This window comes from Stegostoma tigrinum, chromosome 26 (assembly GCF_030684315.1).
Source record: "Stegostoma tigrinum isolate sSteTig4 chromosome 26, sSteTig4.hap1, whole genome shotgun sequence".
NCBI classification, from domain to species: Eukaryota; Metazoa; Chordata; class Chondrichthyes; order Orectolobiformes; family Stegostomatidae; genus Stegostoma; species Stegostoma tigrinum.
The window spans coordinates 46560344-46583120 of record NC_081379.1 but is presented as its reverse complement, the minus strand read 5'-3'; the positions used below and the strand labels follow the sequence as shown (position 1 = coordinate 46583120).

Sequence of the window (22777 nt, the reverse complement as noted above, 5' to 3'; positions counted from 1 at the left end):
AAATGAGACAGTGAACATTCTCTTCTCCAGCAATCCTTAACAGTGTGTGACAACCAAACATTAATAAAAACTGCATTTTTATCCCAGTCCCAAATCTACTTCATAGTTTAAACCTAGCCTCCCAAACTTTGTCCCAGTGATCCAATTTCCACATGTAAAAATTACCTTGATTGCTCATCAAAAATGGGAAGGTAAGGAAGGAGCTGGAAGACTGTGGGGGGTGAGGCCAGGCAGGAGGCAAAGTGTCAAATTTTAAAGCAGTTTTAACAAGCTACCTTTTTATTGCTTTGTTTTGGGAGCAGGCCTCAAAAGGTCAAGTCAGTAAAGTTACACCCACCATTAAAACAACATATGGATGTAAAAGATTTAGACAATACCTCAGAACTTTTTACACTTGGTCTGAGTTCCCCAACAGCAATGACTGTCTCTGAGTTCATGTCCCACAGACTTACCCTGTGGCCTTGGAGAAGGGTAGAGGGGCTCTCAGTTTAGAATGCTCTGGTCAAAGCAGTAAGCCGTGACCAGTCACTATTCTCCAGAATTTTACAGCAGAGCTCAAGAGAGGCTCAACCCGAGAGCCTAAAGCAGCCACAGTGGGTCAGCAGATAGTTACACAAGCTGCCCAATTTTCTTTCCACTAAAAATGTACTCCCTCACCTCCAACTTCTGCTTTCTGCAATTACCCATCCCCTACTCCTCAGATTTGATTTCCAGGATGGACAGATCTGCCCACAGAAAAGTGCTGACTAAATACAAACTAAACACACAACTGTCCAAGTGAACAAATAGGGGGAATGAATTAGGAACAATGTAAACAGGCAAAGAGATGGTATTGAGGACTCAGCTGAAATAGGTAAACAATACCAGAATAGCACTACAAACTAATTCTCTAATTCATTACAATATTAAATGAACATTTTCAAAAGCCAACAATAACAATCAACAAGGTCTTATCAAACTTCTGAAGCTGGGTAATAACAAGAACAGGAACCCTGCATGTCATAAAGATTACGATAACATGGTGTGAGGCTGGATGAACACAGCAGGCCAGGCAGCATCAGAGGAGCAGGAAAGCTGACGTTTTGGGTCAGGACCCTTCTTCAGAAATGGGGGAGGGAAAGAGATCTCTGAAATAAATGGGGAGGGGGTGGTGATAGCAGGTAGATAGTGGAGCGGATAGGTGGGAGAGAAGATAGACAGGTCAAGGAGGCAAGCATGGGGATGGGGGAACGCTGGTCTTGGGATGAAGTCGGGGGTGGGGAAATTTTGAAGCTAGTAGAGTCCACATTGAGACCATTAAGTTGTAGGCAGAATATGAAATGCTACTCCAGTCTTCGGGTGGCACTGTTGTGACAATGGAGGCAGGCCAGGATGGAGGTTTCATCCAGGCAGTGGGAGGTGGAGTTGATGTGATTCACGACTGGGAGGTATTGTCGTTCGTCGGGAACTAAGTGTAGGTGTTCCACAAAGCCAAGCCTTGCTTGGTTTCCCTGATTTAGAGGAAGCCACACTGGGAACAGTGGATACAACAGACCATGTTAGCGGATGTGCATGTGAACATCTGTTTAATGCAGAACATTTTCTTGGGGCCTGAGATGGAGGTGAGAGGGAAGGTGTAGCACTTCCTGCAGTTGCAGGGAAAGGTGCTGGGGGCGGTGGGGCAGATAAGGGAGTCACGGAGAGTGCGGTCCCTCCAGAAGGCAGGTAGGGTTGGGGAGGGAAATATGTCCTTTGTAGAGAATGCAACAGATGCGATTGAGGGCATTTTTGACCACTGTGGATGGTGGTGGGGTGGGGCGACATTGCAGTCCTTGAAATAGAACGACATCTGGGATGTTTGGGAGTTGAACACCTCATTGTGGGAGCAGATGTGACGGAGGTGAAGGAATTAGGAAGAGGGAACTGCATTTTTGCAGGAAGATGGGCAAGAGGAGGTGTAGTCTAGGTGGCTGTGGGAGTCGGTGGGCTTGAAATAGATATCAGTTTCAAGGTGGTCACCAGAGATGGAGACAGAGAGGTTGAGGAAGGAGAGAGAGGTGTCAGAGATGGTCCAGGTGAACTCGAGGTTGGGGTGGAAGGTGTTAGTGAAGTTGATGAACTGTTTGAGCTCCTTGTGGGAGCACAAGGCAGTGTCGATACAGTCATTGATGTAGCAGAGGAAGAGGTGGGGGATATGGCCAGTGTAGCTGTGGAAGAGGGGTGTATAATGACTGTGTTCACGTCTGGTCACATCACCCCTCAGAATAATAAGGACATCGCTGGGAAGCACCAATTTAAGTTGATTCAAAGTGTAAAGCGCTTAAACGATGAAGAATGGTTAGATCAGAAAGCTGAGCAAGATACAGAACGTAGAACAGTAACACACAGGAACGGGCCCTTCGGCCCACCATGTCTGTGCCCCAACCATGATGTTGTTCTAAACTAATCCCATCTGCCTGCACACGATCGGTGTCGCTCTATACTCTGACTGTTCATATGTCTCTCTGTATGCTTCTTAAATGTTGCTATCACATCTGCTCCTATCGCCTCACCTAGCCTTGCATTCCAGACACATACCACTCTCTGCATTAAAAAACTTGCTCTGCACATCTTTAAACATCCCACTCTCACCTCAAATCTATGGCCCCTAGTATCTGACATTTCCACTCTGGGAAACAGACTCCAACTATCTACCCTATTCAAGCCTCTCAACTTTATAAATTAATGCAGAACATTAAACTGCACAAACAAGATCCAAAACTTTATTTCAAAAAGTACAATCAAAGAAAATTTGCAGCACAGTAATAGAGACAAAGATGACAAGAATATTCAAACTAAAACATGTTATTGAATAGATGAGCTGCAAAGGGTGCATTAACTGTACTGGAGCAATGAGCTTTGCTGGAGAATTAGAGTAATGAGTTAAGTGGCTCACTGTTTCTTTAGGCTGAAGGGTGACCTTATTGAGGTTTATAAAATCATGAGGGACATGCACATGGTAAATAGGTAAGGCCTTTTCCCCAGCGTGGGCAACTCCTAAACTAGACAGCCATAGGCTAAGGTGCGAGGGGAAAAGGTTTAAAAGGGACCTAAGTGGCAAGAGGTTGGAAGGTATATGGAGTGAGCTGCCAGAGGAAGTGGTGAAGGCTGGTACAAATACAACATTTAAAAGGCATCTGGATGGGTACATGGACAGGAAGGGTTTAGAACGATATGGGCCAAATGGCACTAGATTTATTTAGGATATCTGGTCAGCATGGATGAGTTGGACCAAAGAGTCTGTTTCCATACCGTATATCTCTATGACTCCATTAGTGATGAATATTTCACTACTAAACCACAGACGCAGAAAGCCCCAACTTTATTAAGACATTCATTGTGTCAAAGTCATAATTAGTGCACAGAAACTGCTGGAAAAATTCAGGTCTGGCATCTGTGGAGAGAAAGCAGATTTAACATTTCAGGTCCAATGAAGTTCTGAAGACCCGAAAAGTTAACTCTGCTTTCTCTCTGGAGATGCTGCCAGGCCTGCTGAGTTTTTTCAGCAATTTCTGTTTTTGTTTCTAATTTCCAGCATCCGCAGTTCTCTGGGGTTTTTTTTCATGATTAATAGGACTCATTTAATATACTAATCTCTGTCCAAACCAGTATTTCAGGAAACGACGACGGAGTGATTTGGCGTGACTGGGACAATGTGAGGTACTGTATATTTCCAATAATTCCCCAGTGATCAGGTTAAGCAGAAGCTCAAAGCTTCAATGAAGTTGTGGGGAGAAGGAGCAAGTGGGAGACAGTGGTCAGGGAGCTAATGGCTACTCCCACAGGACCAGGAATACTTGCTCATTTCAATTTAATTGACTCCATACACTTTAGAAACTCTTTGTTGCAAGAATGTATAGAGCATTAATTTATATCTATAAACGGGCCAAGGGGTTTTAAACCTGCTTGACCTTACTCTCTCGTGTACATGCATACATTATTAATCTCTTCATGTACATCAGTTTTCCCCTCACCATCAGGCCAGTTCTTAAAGTGTTTCCCAATTATTTAAATGCAAATCTAATTATGAGAATGCACCCACAGCAGCAGCTGTACAGAGTGTGCAGTACCATGCAGGAAATCCCAGACTGAGATAGATCACAAGCGCAATAGCCTTCCTTTCCTCCACATATCTGCTGTACTTACACTGTCAAAATAAATGCGAATCGATCCAACATTTGTGGCACCGACAGCAGTGAGTGAGAAGAAGCCGTGTATCCACTCTCCAGCCAGGACCACACGTTCATTGTGACAGAACAGCTCCTTAATCCAACGAGCTACACCAGGATTAACCGACATAAGGGAGCCTGAGTACGCACAAGGGGACACATCAGAACAATCCTCTCACGTACAGACTGCAGATACTAAAGGACCTTTTCGCTGTTGTCTTAAATATATAAACATTGCTTCAGTTCTAACATAACTTACAACATGACAATTCACTGACAGCCAATCATACTACAACCATGTTACTGATGAACCACCATCAGTCCCTTTCAATTAGGGCTGATCAGCAATGGCTGGCAAATTTGAATATGCAGTATTAGCATAATATTCAATGAAATAACACATCGAAATAACACCAGAGGCCAGTTGGCCCATCACATTCTTCCTGTTTTCCCCACAGCCTGTAAACTGTTTCCTTTTTTAAGTATTCTTTTAATTTCCTTTGGCTGGTTATAATTGAATCTTCTATCCTTTCAGGCAGTATGTTTCCGGTCATAACTTGCTACATTAAAAGTTTTGAATCACCCCTCTGGTTCTTTTTCCGGTGTTTGTAAAGCTGTTACTCACCGTCTCATCAGTAAGAAACAGTACTTTACTTATTTTCACCAATAAAGCCACTCAGTTTGAACGCCCCTTGAAATTCCCCTCCCAGAACAGTCACAGCTTCTCTGCTCTCTTCTCACAACCACATACCACTAAGCCTGCTGTCATTCCCAAATTAAAATGCTCCACAATATTTCCTGGGTTTTGGGGATGACCAAGAGAAAATCAGGAGATATTTTTAGCCCGGTGTCTCTCCTCCTTTCGCTGTGCCAGATTTAGATACAGAATCTGGTAAGCGAGCTGATTTGTGAGCCGATGATCAGCAGCAGCTCCATGAATCCTATTTAAAGATTACGTAACTCAAAGCACCCCGCAGACTGCTGTCAACCTGCACAGAAATTTATTGCTGCAGCTTTCTGACTTTGCACAACATCGAGTGAAGTGGCCCATGTGATTTCATCAACTTCGAGAAAGGAACAATCTTTGGGTGCTGCATTCATACCAAGATGCGTTTGGGAACACCTGGAGAGTTTATTTACATCAGACAGTGGTTACCTGCCACAGTGCCATGTTGAGCTCAGCTGAGGGACCTCTGATTTATAACAGGTCCCACAGCAATGGAGGTGGCTCTCCAAAAAATCTTCAGAAGGCTCCAGTTTTCCTCATCAACAAGACACGAGGAGCTGAAAGGCTACCCCCCTCTGTTGCATTCTACCAGCCTCTTCCTCATATTATCTTAGATAGATCCAGAATCGCATAATAGGTACAAGGTGTATGAAGGGAACTCAATCAACTATCTACAAGTCAACCAGACTCCTACTGTGGAACCAAAGGGAGTAAGGAGACACAATGATATACAAAACTGACCACATTCAGTTCTGTCAGTGAATATTCGGAGTTTGATGTAAATTTTATAACACATTCAAGTTTACAAATCTAAGGCAGACAACAGCAAGTCAGAGAATAAGGTAACTCCGAAGAATTAAACTGCATTTATTTCAATGCAAGAATCTTACGAGTAAGATTGATGAACTCAGCGTATGTCTGGGAACATGAGACTGGGATGTCATAGCTATTACATAAACTTAGCTGAGGGATGGACAAGACTGGCAACCCAATGTTCCAGGGTACAGTAGGAAGGCGGGGGGGGGGGGGGGGGGGTGGGAGAGAAGAGGAGCAGCACTTTTGATTAAGGAAAACGTTACTACTTAATTAGAGAGGATATTTCTGAGGGATCATCCAGTGAAATTAAATGGTTACAAATTAGAAATAACAAAGGATCACCTTGATGGGATTGTCCTATAGGTCCCCCAATAGTCAGAGGAAAATTGTGGAGCAAATACATAGAGATCTCTCAAGGAGGTATAGGACTAATAGGGTTGTAATAGTAAGGGATTTTAATTTTCCGACATTAATTTGGACTGCCACTGTGTTAAAGGTTTCAATGGTGGGGAATTTGTTAAAAACATCATTCTTGAACACATTTAATCAATACGTTAATACACCTACGAGCTAAACTTGACCTTCTCTTGGGAAATAAGGCAGGGCAAGTGACTGAAGCTTCAGCAGGGAATCACTTTGGGACTTGTGATCATATTTCTATTAGTTTTAAAATAGTTACGGAAAAGAGTAAGCCTTCCATAAAAGTTAAAGTTCTTAATTAGAGTAAGGCAAATTTTAATGGTATGAAGCCAGAACTTTCAAAAGTCGATTAGAACAGACTGTTCTCAGGTAAAGGGACTACTAACAAGTGGGAGGCTTTCAAAAGTGTGATAATGAGAGTTGTTCAGAGGCATTACGTTCCTATTAGAGTGAGGGGTAAGGCTGGTAAGTGTAGGAAACAATGGATGAATAAAGATATTGAGGTTCTAGTCAAGAATAAAAAAATCGTATATTAGATATAGATGACTGGGATCAAATGAATCTCTTAAAGAATATAAAGGTTACAGGGACACTCAAGAGGGAAATCATCGGGGCAAAAGACAGAATATGAGACAGCCTTGGCAGATTAGATTAAGCATAATCCAAAGAAACTCTACCAGTACATTAAGAAAGTGGGTGCTAGAGAGAGAACAGGACCCCTTAAGATCAACGAAATCATCTTTGTGTCGAAACTCAGGAGATAGGAGAGATACTAAATGAATATTTTACTTCAGTTTTTATTATGAAAAAGACATGGAGGCTAGAAAACTCAGGGAAATAAATACTGATGTTTTGAAAACAGTTCACATTACAGAAGAGGTGCTGGAGATCTCAGAAAACAAAGATGGATAAATTTCTGGGACTTGATTGAGCCCAGGACGCGGTGGGAAGTTAGGAAAAAAAATTGTGGGGCCTCTAGCGGAAATATTTGTCTCATCTATAATCCCAGGTAAGGTGCTGGAGGGTGGTTAAAGTTGTTGCCGATATTTAAGAAATGCTGTAATGAGAAGCCTGGCAGCTATCGGCCTGTGAGCCTGAGATCAGTGGTGGGTAAATTGTAGGTGGTGATTCTGAACGATAAGATTGACAAGCATTTGAAGAGGCAAGAACTGATTAGGGATAGTCAGCATGGTTTTGTGTGTAGGAAATTGTGTCTCACAAACTTGATTGAATTTTTTTGAGGAAGTAACAAAAAAGACCAATGAGGGCAGAGCAGATGTTGCTTACTTGGACTTTAGCAAAGCCTTTGATAAGGTTCAACATGGTCGAATAATTAGTAAAATTTAATCACATAGGATTCAGGGTGAGCTTGCCAACTCAATACAAAACTGGCTTAACAGTAGGACACAGAGGGTGACGGTGGAGGGTTGCTTTTGGACTAGAGGCCTGTGATCAGTGGTGTTCCATACGGATTGGTACTGGGTCCACTTTTGTCATTTGTAGAAATAATGTGATGAGACTATAGGAGGCATGGTTAGTAAGTTTGCAGGTGACACAAAATTAGTAGTATAGTGAACAGTAAAGAAGATTATCTAAGATTACAAAAAGATCTTGATCAATTGTGTCATTGGGCTGAGGAGCGGCAGATGGAGTTTAATTTGGACAAATGTGAGGTGTTGCATTTTAGTAAATCAGACAAGGGCAGGACTTATACAATTAATGGCAGATCTCTGGGAAGTGTGTAGCACAGAGACCTGGGGTCAGGTACATAGTTCTTTGAAATTTGTCTTACAGGTAGACGAGGTAGTTAAGAATGCGTTTAGCACACTTGCCTTCATTGTTCAGACCGAGTACAGGAGAGTTAGGCGTCATGCTGAGGATGTACAGGATGTTGGTGAGGCCTTTTCCAGAGTAGGTTACACCGTTCTGGTCACCCTTCTATAGGAAGGATATTATTAAATTCGAGAGAGTTCAGAAATATTTACCAGGATGTTGCAGAGAATAGAGGGTTTGAGGCATAAAAATAAAGTAGAAAATCTGGGACTTTTTTCCACTGGAGGGTAGGATGGTGGGGGTTGACCTTATAGAAGTTGATAAAGTAATGAGAGGTATAGATAAGGTGAATAGCAAAGGGGCCTTTCCCTAGAGCGGGGGAGTTGAAAACTACAGGGCATATTTTTAAAGTGAAAGGGGTAAGCTTTAAAAAGGACATGAGGGGCTACATTTTTAAACAGCATATGGTTCCAGTGTGTGGAATGAGCTGTCAGAAGTAGTGGTGGATGTAGACAGTTATGTTTAAAAGTCATTTGGATCAGTACGTGAATAGGAAAGGTTGACGGGGGAACGGGTCAAGTGCAGGCAAGTGGGACTGTGTTGGTTTGGTAACATGGTCAGCGTGGACTGGTTGGACTGATGGGTCAGTTTGAGTGCTGTATGATTCTATGACTATGGATTAAAACAGTTACATGGACAGTATACATCGAGTGGGTTAAAACTGGGATCTGTCTTTCGGCAAAAACTAGATTTCTCCCTCATCCAGACCTGACCGTAGCTATTTAGGTTTAGCCCAGAAGCAGGGTCGTGTTAAACTTTGAGAACGTGCTTAAGACACTGAGTGACTAGAGGAGCCAATCAATCAGAAAAGATAGGGTTCGAGGCTCGTGTCGGTGTTGCGATTAGTTAACTGGCTCATAGGCTACCTAATCCAGATCTCCAACATCAGTAACACATTTCTCAGCCGTTGCTGTTACACAGCACCCATGTGAAAATCATGCTGTTTTAGAAAATGGAGAAGGACACGGAGGAGGAGCCAGCCGAGCCAGGTACTGGCACAGTTATAGTTCCGCAACATATAGCTGGTACCATCCATAGCCATCAACTTGGGTAAGAATACACAAGAGTTCCTGGTGCAGACTTATTAGCTCTAGACCTGGAATCGACAGCGGGAAGAGGGTAGAAATTTTCTTTTAAGGAAATCTGACCTTTTACTTGGTAAACCAATATATATTCTGACTGCCCTTTTCCCTAGGGGTAACAACATTAACGGCTAACAGCTACATGAATACATTGGCAAAGAAGCTGGATGACGGAAAAGTGGACTGAGGTTCAATCTCCTGGGTTATCTGCAGGTCAGCTGTTACAGGACAGACGCATCACTTATGAAAAAGATCAATGGGGCAAAGCAACAGGAGCTGGAGCAAGCTCACCTTTGGCAATGTGCAATGGCTCCATTCCTCTTACTGCCACCTTCAGAACCAGAGGATAGATTCCCTTTTACTTCCCTCAAAATATCTGGCTGCTTACATTTATTCACAGTTAGGACACATGACGCAGTAAATTAAAAATGAAAAATTAAATCTGCTTTGTGGTCAAGCAAGATAATGGGGAATGAAACACCTCTCTGTTGAGAGGTTCATTGTCAAGGATTTCTCAAGTCAGGTAGAGCACAGCTGGGCTCAAAGTAAAGATCCCACATCTCTGCCTCAACAATATACCTCGAGCCAGGAGGATTAAAAAAACCACTCACTAACCCAGTTTGACATATTTTGTTCTGTATCCAAATTGAGCTTTTTAACTGCAGACATTTTAAAGATAGTCTGTTCTATGAGTATTTAGATAAGAGCCTTTTACAGCTTGTAACCCAGGCAAACTTTCAACTTTCTGGCCTGGGTGCAGTTTGAACCCAGGTTCCAAGAACGAAAGACAACAGATTAATCCAGGGCTCAGCTCAGAGCCATTAACTACCTCCTGCTGGGCATTCCCTCTGAACGAACAAGGGGCTTTTGTTAATTAACAAGCGAACAGTAGGACACTCACCTGGAAAATGGCGCCTGTGCGCAACTCGCCAATCAGCAGGTGAATGAAAACAGTGATAGTCTCCTGGTGCCAGATAAATAACACAGTGGTAAAGATCATTGCCTTCCCTCGTCACCAGATGGTCCTGAAAACTTGACTCACTTTTATCTGCAGGATTACAGCAAATTGTGGATTTGAACAGGATTCTACTAATATTGATAACATTCACATCTGTATACCAGGTTCCATGTTAATCCTCACTATGATAATACTACAGCTCAGTGCTACATTGAGCTGCTTTGTAGAATCTATTCAGGAACGTTACAAGTTTTTTCAGATGGCAGTTTGGAAAGAGTGACCAGACTTCATGCTTTATTCACAAGCACTGTCCTGAGGCTTGTATATCCCAAATGGACAGTTTGAAGGAAGGCTTCAACACTCCTCAGATATCTTCAAAGAATTATTGTTGGTCCTCCCCAACCACATGATGGCCCTTAGAGACGGACTCTAAAAGCTCAGACTGAGCTCCACACCAGCTAGATCCAGTTACAATATGACCCTGGAATATTTCCAATTTCCTCCATCTAACCAATGGGAAGAGTAAAGTTATTGTCTTCAAACTCACTGCAAACTCTGCCTCTTAACACAGACCTCTTTCCTCGGCACTGCATCAGATTTAACCTAACTGTTCCAAATTCCTTTTCAAAACCATAATGGCCACACCTCATCATCTTCATTACCCTAATCTCCTGGCTTCTGATCAATCACACCACCCACTCCCCACGTCTCTTTCACCCCTCACCATCTTCTACTACACTGTCCGAAACTCCAGTCCTACTCAACATTACATCTCAACTTTCCCTGACGCTTCAACTCCATCTCTGTCACCAAGCTTTGGCCAATCCTGGCTCCATTTGCAATTCCCAGTGTGGAAGGCCCTTGGAATTTCTTCAGCATCCAAGGTGATATCAAAAAGCCAGAAATTGTTGTTGGGTGCTTGCAAGAAACCCTGAAACCTACACTGACACTCTGCTGTTTCAGTGGCCCCGCACCAAATAGAACGAATAAGGAGAGCCAGTGAAAATATTCCCAGAGCAAAATGAATCATGTTTTATTTTGCTTACTTTCTAATAGTGCTCTCCCATACCCCAATTCTGACACACACCACCCTACAGTCATTGGCAGGTGGCGATAGATACCATATGGTTTTGGAAATTCAACTGAACCAATCCTGTCAACTTGCACTGACAGTGACTCCCCAAACCTCCACAGCTAGCTAAGAGCTCTTCCCATTCCATTGTAGAACATTATTTTGCTATATAAAAAGGGATTTAAAGGCATTATTTAGGGAGGGTGGCACACAGAGCTCCATTTACACAAACTTGAAGCAAACATTGACCTTGCTCTGCAAACTGCATGAGTGTTAACTGAAGGCTTTAGAAACGACCCAAGCCTGGGTTGAAGACATGAGCTTACTGTCGCTAATCTCCAGATTCTCTGACCAGGTCTGAGGGCCCAGGAAATTCTCCAGTGAGTAAGTCACACCCTTCACTTGTTCCACCTCACAATTCTTTACTCTTCCAAAATGCAAGATCTTTCCATCAGAAGGGCTGATCTGGAGAATGGGAAGAAAGGAGAATGATCATCAGTAGCCGAATCCCTCATGCTGCCGGGTCAGTTGTGATATGTAATCACTCTGTATAGAATATTTAAATTGGACAAACTTGCGACCATCACTCTGGGTGGAATAATGGAAGCTTTAAAAATTATGGCTGACTACGGAGGCGACCCTGGGCTGGATCAAGTGCATCATCCACCAGTGACTCTTCTGCATTGGGCTATCAGAAAATGTTAGGAAAAGCATTGGAATTCAGAGCTTACAGCTAGCTCTAGGCACAGCTCCTCCAAAAGACACAGGTCTCATTAATTCTGCGTCTAAAACGCACTACAGCAAAACAGCACGGGTTTCCGCAGCCCAAAGTCACATGTGGACTAATGCTGAATTATTCTCAAAACAATTTAAACAGAACAGACAGGTAATAGGACAGGGTCAAAGAGGGCTGTTTTTAAACCGAGTAACATTTTTTAAAAAAAAGCTGGGGCTAAAGTCTTGAGAATTGTACTGCTATAGCTCAAAAGATTTGCGAAGTCCTTACCACACAGTGAGAGTCACTGACAGGGCGCGCCTGGGGTTTTAGCTTTCTGCGGAAAAATTCACTGAGATTTCTGTAATGTTGTAAATCTTCCACTGCTGCTTCCTTCATATTAACCCCAAACGTCCATATGTACAAATTATACACAGGCTTCCGCATCCAGGTAGGAAGCTCCACCTGATTCAGTCTACCCCACGCACGAGATAGCAACCGTGTGGGAATAGTTTTATACAGGCCAACCTGCAAGACAGTCAGAAGAACAACAGGTAAATGCTCACTACCAGCCGAGATCAGAAGACAGCAACAGGAACTGATTTTATACAATAAAACCCCATTGAATATCTCATGGGGATATAGTACAAGGCTGTTTTCCAGGACACAAGGTGAGATCTAAAACACATATTTGAGAGAGCAGTCTGTTTGATGACCCACTAAAGGAATAATTTTATTCATAAAAGTACATACGCTTTCCTTAATTGTCATGTCAACTGGGACAGTCTCCCAGCTCTATTAAATCATTTTAAACATGAGAAATCGTTTCTAAATAACAAAGGCACAGGGATGTTTAAAATTAATTTAAACAAGTAAAGGTCAATTCAATCCAAACCTGTGAATATGTGTTTCACACCAATTCATTTCTAGGTGCAGACATGCTTCACACTGCAAACTCCACTGAGGTAGCTGGAGCTGTCTGCTACTTTAGGAACGCAGAGACACAGATGTGGATCATGTCTGTTTTACTAAAAAAAACAGAACTGCAGCTGCTGGAAATCAAACGAATGTTGCAACTGCTGGAAATACCGACCTTGTAAGCAAGTACTTGCGGCCAAACAAACAATTAATATAACACAATGTAAGAGCAGATTACTGCAGATGCTGGAATCTGTACTGAAAAAGAAATTGCTAGACATCACAGCAGATCAAGCAGCATCTGTGGCTCTACAGAACCTCTAACCCACCTAGCCTGCACATTTAGAATCTTCAGAAGTGTACCTCCCTGGATAGTAAATGACCCACCAAACTGTTGTAGAATTTCAACTTTTGTCAAAAGCCTCACTTTTAGAAAAGCAACTTTAACTCGACAAAACATCTCAAGGTGCTTTACGAACTGAACACCAAGCAATGCAGAGATGATAGGACAACTGACCTAAACAGGGTCAAAATGTTAGACTTTAACAACTGTCTTGAAGGAGGAGAGAGATAGAGCAGGGAATTAAACTTAATAGAGATAAACAATGTCATTGTTGGCCCTGAGGCATTTAAAAACTGAAGTTTTGAGCAGTGGATTGATTGACAGGCAAGGAGACAGTGCAGTCTCCAACCAAAGTTATAACAGGGAGGGGCTGGAGATGTGGGACAGACTAGGTTAACAGAAGAGGACTGCAAAGACAAGAAGCCACAAGAAAATCTCTATGACTACTCAAAGAAATTAATCAAGAGGACAGTCCCACAAAATGGAATGGGGATTTTTCAACAAAGACTGCAGATAGGATGAGGCGGAACAGTTTCTCACAACATATGATTCTGATAATAGCCATGCTGGTACTGCACTGGGGCCCAGAAACCTGAGTGGAAGGGTTCAACATGGAGGGCTAGGAAAGGTGGGCATGCACTTGGGAAGTGACATTACATTCAAGAACTTCAGAGGGAAGGGAGGCTGGAGATCACAGTGCTTGAAGTGCAGTGAGGATGGCAGCATTCCTGGTTGATGCCCCCCAAAAACTGGATCACACAGACTGGAGTTTGTGGGCTTTCTGAAGGCTCAAAAACCTGAAACTCTCAAAGCCTAAACATCTCCATGCTGGTTATTTACATTTTGTGCTCACCAGTTTGCCCCATTTGATACTTGTGGTCTACATTTTCAATATTGTTGCCTTATTACTGGATTAATCCTGAATCAGAATGTTAAGCAGCATTAGAATAGGGCTCCATACTGGAGGAAGAGAGTAAGTTCAAATGGCACTGCCCCTAAATGGTACATTACCACCTCCTCTCCAACCTCAGTCCCATCCTCTTCATCATGGCTTGCTCTCCCTGAAAAATCCACCAGTTACTAGCTTCTGAGGCAGTATGTCAGCGAGTGCCCCAATGTGGGATCACCCTAGAAGCCACCAGTCCAAAAGCAGCATGCGTCTAAATGGTATGTAAAAAAGCTGTTTCTGCATCTGCAAAAGGTGTTACAGAAGGCTCATTTTGCTAAATGACAGTCAAAAGGAATCCTTCAGGCCATCTCTTGCAGACGCAATTCCTGAGTTGATAATTTACCTCCGTTTGTAATAGCCCGGTTTGCAGCTGCATCCTCCTCAGAACATAATCCCAAACAAGGAGCAGTCACATAAGTGCCAGCAACTGCACCCCACCATGCAAGTGCAAAGCACATATACCCATCCTCATGTTAAATCAATTTATTCTCTTTCCAACCAAACCAATCTAAAGCTTACAGTTTTCACCTCAATCTCTAATGCCAGAAGAGAACTCCAAAAGTCTCAATTCCATTTTCTCTAAACTGCCAGCATTAATTTTCTGAATATCGTCCCCTGATTACAGTCTAACTTCCCACTGCCATCCAACTTATTTGGCATCAGATGGTCCATATCCTGCACTAGAAGTGATGGAGATCAGTGTTTTGACTGGGGATGAGTATCATACTTTATTCATTAAAAGAGCCTTTATTTACTCTGATGTGCTTCTGGTTCAGAGTTTTGAGGTTTACACACAGACACCTCAGTCAGCCACGACGTTCCAGACAGAGTTAAGACGGTGTATGTCACAGCCCACAGTGAACAGGGTGGGCATTTCATGCGACTCAGACTGACAGAGCATCAGGAAATTATACGAAAACATGCAGCATGGACCTGAAACTGAACAGATAAAACAGGTGCAGCAGCGCACCAGTGGCTAACATGGAAACATTAACGAGCTCAGACGGTGATCCTGACATTTTATCAACACTTTACTTCTGAAGAACTTTAATAGGATAAAGAAACTGTGCCGCACGCAGAGCAGGAAATCACAAGCGTTTGTTGAGTGTGTTGACGCATCACATGTGCCCATTCTCTGAAGATTAGAGAACCAAAGAGTGAGGCCCAACAGTTAAAGCAGAGAACAGAGAGTAAAATGACAGCATAAGATTATCACTTTGCAAAAACAATGAGCCATTCTCAACAGGTGGTCTCATCCCTGGACACCGACCTCCCCACACTAACTCCAAATGAATGTGAGTGCTTCCCTGAGGAATTCAGACTCAGAGTGCAACAGGGCTTCGTTCTTGTTCACTAGCAGGAGACAGCATTACTAATCTCACAGGGAAAACGACACTCAGACAGTGTTTGGCTCATTAAGAAAGGAGGAAGCTAACGGGGAAATTTTTAAACCAAGTCCTAAATTTTTAACTTTGAATTATTTGTAACTTAAGAGATGGAAAGGTCTGAAAGCACTTTACAGGAGTGCAATCAGTTGACACCAGTACAGAGACGACAATGGGAGATGTAGATAAAAGCTTGGTCAGTAAAGTATGGTTTAAAACAAGTTCTTAAGATGGACAGCAGTCCAAAGGGGGAAATTTGTGGGCTTTCTTGCCTTATGGCTGAATTAGTGGGCTTTGTACATTAAACAATAAGTCTACCTGCCTCAAATTCTTAGCCTTCCTCGTTCCACTGGCTGGGGATTAGGGGCAGTACACGTTACATTTCTGGTCTACTATCGCAACACAAATGTTAACACACCCAGATCTTCCAAAAAGATCATAGCACCATGGTAAACCATGCTTCAAGTCACAGAAGTAGATGGAAAGCAACATTCTGTTTAGCATTCTAGTGCAGCTTTACGCTCGTTAGCGCTGACAGTGGGAATTGTACGCGTGAGCTGAGCTTAGCCAAGCCAAGAATGCGGCACTGGCACACAGTTAGCATCGTCATACCTGCACAAAACAACAGTTCAGCACTGCACTGCCCAGCTCTTTTATGAAGAGAAAATGGTCCGATCATTTATCTAAACCTAGCCACAGCTCCAAGCCAATGGTTTCACTTCCTTTGTTTTGGCATTTAACGCCTATGTGACCATTGATTTATGAGCAGAAACAAACTGAATAATGGATCTTAATGAGCAAAACATTTCCCCTCAAGAGATTAGCAATGCTATCGTCTACTAGTAAATGGAAGCCCTGTTTCACTCTTTGAGCTTGAATTTCTAAGGGGACCAGATGGAATTAGTACGTAGACGACGGCTCTCACACACAGCCTTCATGTCAACCAGGGACTGCTGTCCAGGAACTGGCCAACTTGCTGGGAATGGAGCTGTCATTTCAGGTTGCTGCTTGAACTAGCACACTTTAATAGCCATTTGAACAATGCACTTGCTGAAAATCAATCCAGGTTTAAGTTCCACTCAGCTGCAAATTCCCAATATGGTAACAGATCCATACATCAATACTGACCGACCATGTTAGTGTAAATTATACTAACTATAAACAACAAATTACATTTATATAGCATTTGTAACAGGTATCAAGCTCCCTGCCCTTCACAGAAGCATATCCAGACAATCACTGGCACTCAGTCACACACAGGGAGATTAGGACAGAATTTGGCAGTAAGGGAAGACTTAAAGGAGGAGGGGAAAAATGGAGAGGTTTGAGGGAATACCTAAGTCAGCTAATGATACAGCTACCAATGGTAAAGTTGAGGGACTGAATAAAGCTGGAGTTTGGTGATGGGGAGATACAGAATACTGTATACACACACACTCACACTCAATCATATACACACACTCACTCGCACTTTAATCACATTTTAAAGTACTGCTATGTAATTACTAACAATGTGCTACATAACATAAGCAAAGCAGTCAATGTTTATTTTTAAATCTTAAATAGGAGAATACACTGCAAGTTAAACACAAACTCTGGATGCTGGCATTCACACACTCCCTTACCACAAATGCAAACCCAGAAATCCCACACACTTACCCTGCTTGTTGGTCGCCATCCTACTTTAGTAAGAGGCTTAAGGACACTAAATGGCAGGAAGAAATAGAGAAAAGACAGAGGCCATGTGCGGAGCTTGAGTGCAGGCTTGGACATACAGCTCAGCTGGCCTAGCCTGCGTCGCAAAGCCAGCTGGGGAAAATGTAACCTGTGGAATTGTACATATACAGCTGGTCAAGCAATGAAACAGCCCCATCATAATATGACACCCCTAAAACAAAACAAAAAACAAAAATCGCTTCAAAAACAAAACCACTCTGCTCAGAGCTTGATGTTAGCTGGCCTGAACAGTTAGAGACACATACACATCCATCACTTGGTCATTTTCCAAATTTCCGTTTATAAGCCCTTATCCACACAAGGCTTTGAAAAGGGACCCACATGTGCAATTTTTAAAAATTGCAAGGAGATAGTGCCAGGGTTAAGAGCGACAACTGAATTTTGTTTGTGTTTAAAAACAATGAGATTTGAGGGACCTCCATTTATTCAGTCCCTTTCTTCAAAACCCTTGAGGTGGACAAGCATGTACATCAGCATGACTGTCAGACTGCAGCACTAACACCATGAAAAGGGTTCTTAGTTTTTAGGTTTAATCTCCATTTCATTTCTGTAGTACTGTCACTAGAACTGTCATCACTTGGCATAGTTTGATCCTTGCGCTGCATTCACTTGCACGACTCCCTATCAATGCGATAAAGTCTCAAAGGCAGGGCATAAGATCCAGGTTGCAATTCCAAGGGTTTTGTCCCATCACACCACTTCATGCTGCTAAAATGCTGGACTCGGGTGATGAGACCAAGAAAATAAGAGTCAATCTAAAGGGATTGCGGGGACTTTAGGGAGAATTAAAATCCTTCAAACAGCTGGTTTTTGTGGGCAAACTGACTTTGGAGTCTCAGGTGGAAATGACGCACCCCCAGTGGGGTCAAAATCACTGCCTAACAACACACTAGTATTACACTCTGCGGGACAAGAGACCTGTAGTGCTCTACAAGGGTAAGGTCACTGTTACACTGTTTCCAGCTTCGGGCACACATTACTGAGGAATGATAACAAGGCCTTGCAGACAGACAGACAGATCAATAAAAACTGCATTAGAATGGGCCCAAGTAAAGAGAAGCTTTAATTCTTAAGGGACACACCAGGACAACTGGGAAACTGTTCAGAAGGATAGAGACTGAAAGAAGACCTATATGAAGTGACTGACAGCAAATCGGGGTAAAAAAATTATTTCCTCTATTTGTTAAGTAAAATAAATACAAGGTTGGCAAAAAAAAATTGAAAGGTTAGAAAAAGATTCTTAAATGATGATTAAAAGAGGAGGACAAAGTATCTGCAAACATGATAAGGGGCAGGGGAACAGGGCATAAGGATCAGGGACTAGACAGAACGGTATGAAGGGCTGAATGGCCTTTCCCTGACCTGCAACATCCAAAGAGTGGCTCACAAACAAAAGGCTGTTTTTGTAACCGGATCCAGCCAACTTTTACAAACAACTGCTAACAAAAGTCTGCTCAAATCAGAAGTGCCCAAGGACAGCACAGTGGCTCAGCAGTTAGCACTGCTGCCTCACAGCGCCAAGTTCGAATTCAGCCTCAGGTGACTGTCGGTGTGGAGTTTGCACATTCTCTCAGGGCCTGCGTAGGACACCTCTGGATTCTCTGATTTCCTCCCACAGTCCAAGGACGTGCAGGTTAGGGTGGACCGGCCATGCTGTATTACCCCTAGCGTCTAGGGGCATAGGTGGGTCTGCCATGGGAACTGTAGGATGACAGGGTTAGGGTGGGGTAATGTGTCTGGGTGGGACGCTCTTCGGAGGGTTAGTGTGGACAGGTTGGGCCGAATGGCTTACTTCCACACTGTGGGGATTCTATGGACTTAAGGTGAATAAGTTAAGGAGGTTGGTTAATTTGAGGGGAGAAAAGAAACCTCCTGGGCTTTGAAACCGTCCAAGGGATGGAAGAAGCGTGCCAATAGAATTACTGCCTCTCCATACTGTTTCTCTTTAGGGACCATCAACTGGTGATCGAGGTGGCTGCTTCAGGCTCCGTTTGGAGCAGAAAGCTTGGGAAATTGAGGAAGCCTCTCATTAGCAGAACAGTGAAGAGTGATGGGACCTACACCACGTGGAGGCTTCGCCCCATTTTAAGCCATTGAGCCTCACTGAGCTGTAGCACCATACAGGCAAGCTGGAGGCTTAACAAAGTGAGCTTAGACAGAATGTCAGCAGCGTGTTCAACTGTGGGAGGCAGCGTCAGGAAACCCAAAACAATGAAGATAAAAGTAAGGCATTTTGGCTGTTTGTCTTCTGAATTCAGTAGGTCTGGAGACAGGAACAAGAGTTAACATTTTGAGTCACAGATGTCCTGAACCAGATCTGCTGAGTTTCTCCAACTGGTTGGGTTTTTGTCTGTCAGGGGCATTAAAACGTTGCAGAACCAAGATGGGAAAGAAAAGGACAAGATACATTCAACCATAACCACTGCGGATGGCAGAACAGGCCTGGGCACTTGAACAGCTGACCCCTAGTCCAATGTTACTAAATGAGCACAGGTGTGAAAAGTCATATAGAAGTCGAAACACAGATGCCACCAGGCCTACACACTTTGTCTATACTTCAAGCTTTGCTCTTACCTAAACACCTATTTGCACAGACCATCCCACAGGTCTTTTTTGGAAGCAGGAACGCTGGTGCAGCTTTCCTCTCTCGCACGCATGGGGGCGGTGGTTGGTTGAGGCTAATCATAAAAGGCCGAGGATACAGGAAAGAAAGAGAGGCTTAACGCCCCTGAGGCCACTCCAGGCACGAGAAGCTAAGCTCGTGGATTGCTGTGGAATGTGAATACTGGATGAACAACAAAGGCTTCACAGTACTCAGTGATGAAACAGAACTTGTTAGGTCAAGTATGTCCCCTTTGAGCTATAACAAATAACACGTTGTGCCCGTACAGGAATGAGAACTGGTTAATTAATTTGGAAAAAATGTGGAACAAAGTGGCACCAAGGCAGCAGACAAGTAGTGCAGCACACTGGTAATCACAAAGAGGATTAAAACACAGTACAGTATTGCCCTCCTCATTGTGTCAATGATCTGCCAGCAATGTCTGGCAATGTTTTGTCAGAAGTTGGGGGGGGGGGGGTGTGAGCCGAACTATGCCAGTTTGCCCTCAACTCCAGCTATGTCACTTGGTGAACTGATGGTACAGGTGAAGGCCAAACAGCATTACTCCGAATCTTCCACTGACAGCTATTACATGAAGGGATGCAGTCTGCAACAACTGCAGAATGTGACACCAATAAAAGGTGTGCCTTCAGAACTGAACTGGACTGATGAGCAAAGGTCTCTAGTGAGGGGCAGCAAGGGAAGAAAAATCCATGAGAAGTTTCACTGAGTCACTATATCTCAATTTGGAAGCATGACGAAGAAAGTTCAGATAGCAAACACCAGGAAGAGCTGGGTCAGGGTGCAGGGTAGGGGGCCCTGGGGCAAGGGAGAGATAGAAAGACAAAGACAATTTTTTGACCTGTTTAAATGCTAAATTTGCCCCAATTATTTGCTTTTAAATTTTAACAGAATTTAAAAATCTACTGTCTTTTAGTGCCAGTTTAACATCAAGCCATATTGCAGACAAGAATGATTGTCAAGGCAGATCAACAGACAATAATCACATTTATTGTGTCCCAAATACACTGGGTACCATCACAACAATGTACTTAAGACACTGATTATCCTGCAACTCCCAGTCAAACATTTTACAACCTGTAAAGAAACAATGTCCTGAATGATCCAATAAACCTTTAAACAACAAGTCGCGCACAAGGGGGTCTTGCAGTGTCACTGGGAACGTGGTTAAGACACAAGTCCCACGAGGGCCAAGTGGTTGAAGGGTTAAACTGCTGAAAGCTTGGGAAGTGGAATGGACTTTGAGTAATGTAGTTTTATTGTGGGTAGAGACTGTGAAAGCCATCGGCATGAGCACTTTGAGTGAGAAGGGCCGAATATTTTCTGGACGTTTTGTTTTGAGACGTAAACAACCTGCAGAAAACAGGGGTGGAGAGAGGCAGCAGAAGCTGCACGAAGGGCTCAGCACTACTGCAGGAGAGCAGTGCACCTTATCTGCGAGTACAAACAAGGGTCTCTCTCCAAATTAAATATCAAAGTGATCTGCCCAGGTGTTAGACTGATTAAAATCTCCCTCCATTTTAACCCACATAATGTCACATCCCCTCCACTGCCTTGATCACATTCCCTGTGATGGAAGAGTGGGCCTTTCCCTTGCCACTGTTCCCAACTCATCCTAATTTCTCAATTTATGGTTACAAATCATTCATGAAATCCGAGCATTAAAAGCATCTTCTGCTGACCATCTGTAACGAATATTCGTGCTGCCAACCCTGCCATTTCATTGAAAACTGTCAAAAGGAAACATCACTCACCAGTAACGCACCATCTCTATTTGGCACGCTGCACACTTGCTTTTGCCGGTACTTCCCAAAACTCAGGCCATTTCCCTCCCTCCCCTCTCTACTGCAGAGAATACCCGGCCAATCATCAGCTAGCACAATCACTGCATAGGAACACCAATCCCGTGCTCTCCTCCATCCCCTTCAACATCAAACTCATTGCTCGGAAAGCTATGACTCACAGCCCTGTCTTTGTTGCTCAGCTCATATCCTGCTGTAACCCTCTCCCATCCCCCTCGCTCCTAAGATATCTTCTGCTGGCACAGCATTCTTCCCATCTGTGTCTCTTCCTCTCACCGTCTCATACAGTCCTGCATTCAATATCCTCCTTATAGTTCACGCTGCCATTCTATCCCACACAACTCGTGGGCTCCCTTATCTACATCCCCAGGTAACCCCCTATGCCATCAAACTCATCTAACACTTCACCCTCTTCCTCCTGCTCCCTTCAAAAGGCACTCTCTCGCCCCAAGCTAACTCCAGCAGAACTCTGCCACCCCTACCTTCCCTCCCCCCCCCCAATAATTCCAGTAGTTATCCTCCAGGCAAATTCCAGCAGATACCCTCTCGCCATCTCCCCCCTACCTCCAAAAGCAGGCATCCTCTTGCACCTCCCACCTTCCAGCTAACTCCAACAGATACCTTCTCGCCTCCAGCTAATTCTAGCAGGTGCCCTTTCTCACCCTCTCGAATCTATAGAGGTTGCAAGCTGTTACACAGTAAGCAAGTGGCGCTGATTACTGGGTCAGGTCGGGGCTTTAGGTTCTGCAGGTCCTACTGCATAGAGAGAGATACAAAGAGATATCCTCCACAGTACCTGAAGCGTGCTCGCCTGCTAGAGCCAGCAGCACCACTAGACACCACCGAGCCGTCGGCTTCTCGGAGCTCTGCCTGGCTTGCATCGGTGCAACGGGGTCTCCGGACATGAATTTTAACTCTGTGCAGGTTGTAACATGTAGTGGCAGTATTATGCAAAGATTTACGACATCTCACCATTTCCCTCCCTTCAGCGCCGCCGGCTGCTGCTGTTGCTGCTGGTTTGATTGACACATGACCCAGGGATTAGAGCCTGGCTTTCCCGGGAGGGCGGGGGCAAAGGGAGGGGCGGCGCCCCACCGGCGGTGACGACAGCCGCGCGCAAGCCCACCGGAAGTGCAGCCCGCCTCCACTTCTGACTGTCACCAGCAGCCACGGCACCTAAACACAGAGAGAGCGGCCAGTCACTATCACT

The 22777-nt window shown here is 43.8% G+C and overlaps 1 protein-coding gene across 5 annotated transcripts in view; it reads right to left on the bottom strand.

Moving 5' to 3' along the window:
* pisd (phosphatidylserine decarboxylase) overlaps positions 1-22777 on the bottom strand; it is a 111575-nt gene that overhangs the window by 2309 nt on the left and 86489 nt on the right. For 2 of the 5 annotated variants that reach the window (XM_048556112.2, XM_048556113.2), the window contains exons 4-7: positions 12102-12338; positions 11422-11560; positions 9967-10113; positions 4165-4325 (exon numbers count right to left, since the gene is read on the bottom strand). In XM_048556112.2, coding sequence (XP_048412069.1) covers positions 4165-4325; positions 9967-10113; positions 11422-11560; positions 12102-12338 — 684 coding nt within the window. Of the gene's footprint in view, positions 1-4164; positions 4326-9966; positions 10114-11421; positions 11561-12101; positions 12339-17064; positions 17231-21519; positions 21610-22363; positions 22744-22777 lie in introns of those variants that run through there. The other 3 variants (XM_048556111.2, XM_048556114.2, XM_048556115.2) reach the window with 3 other exon arrangements.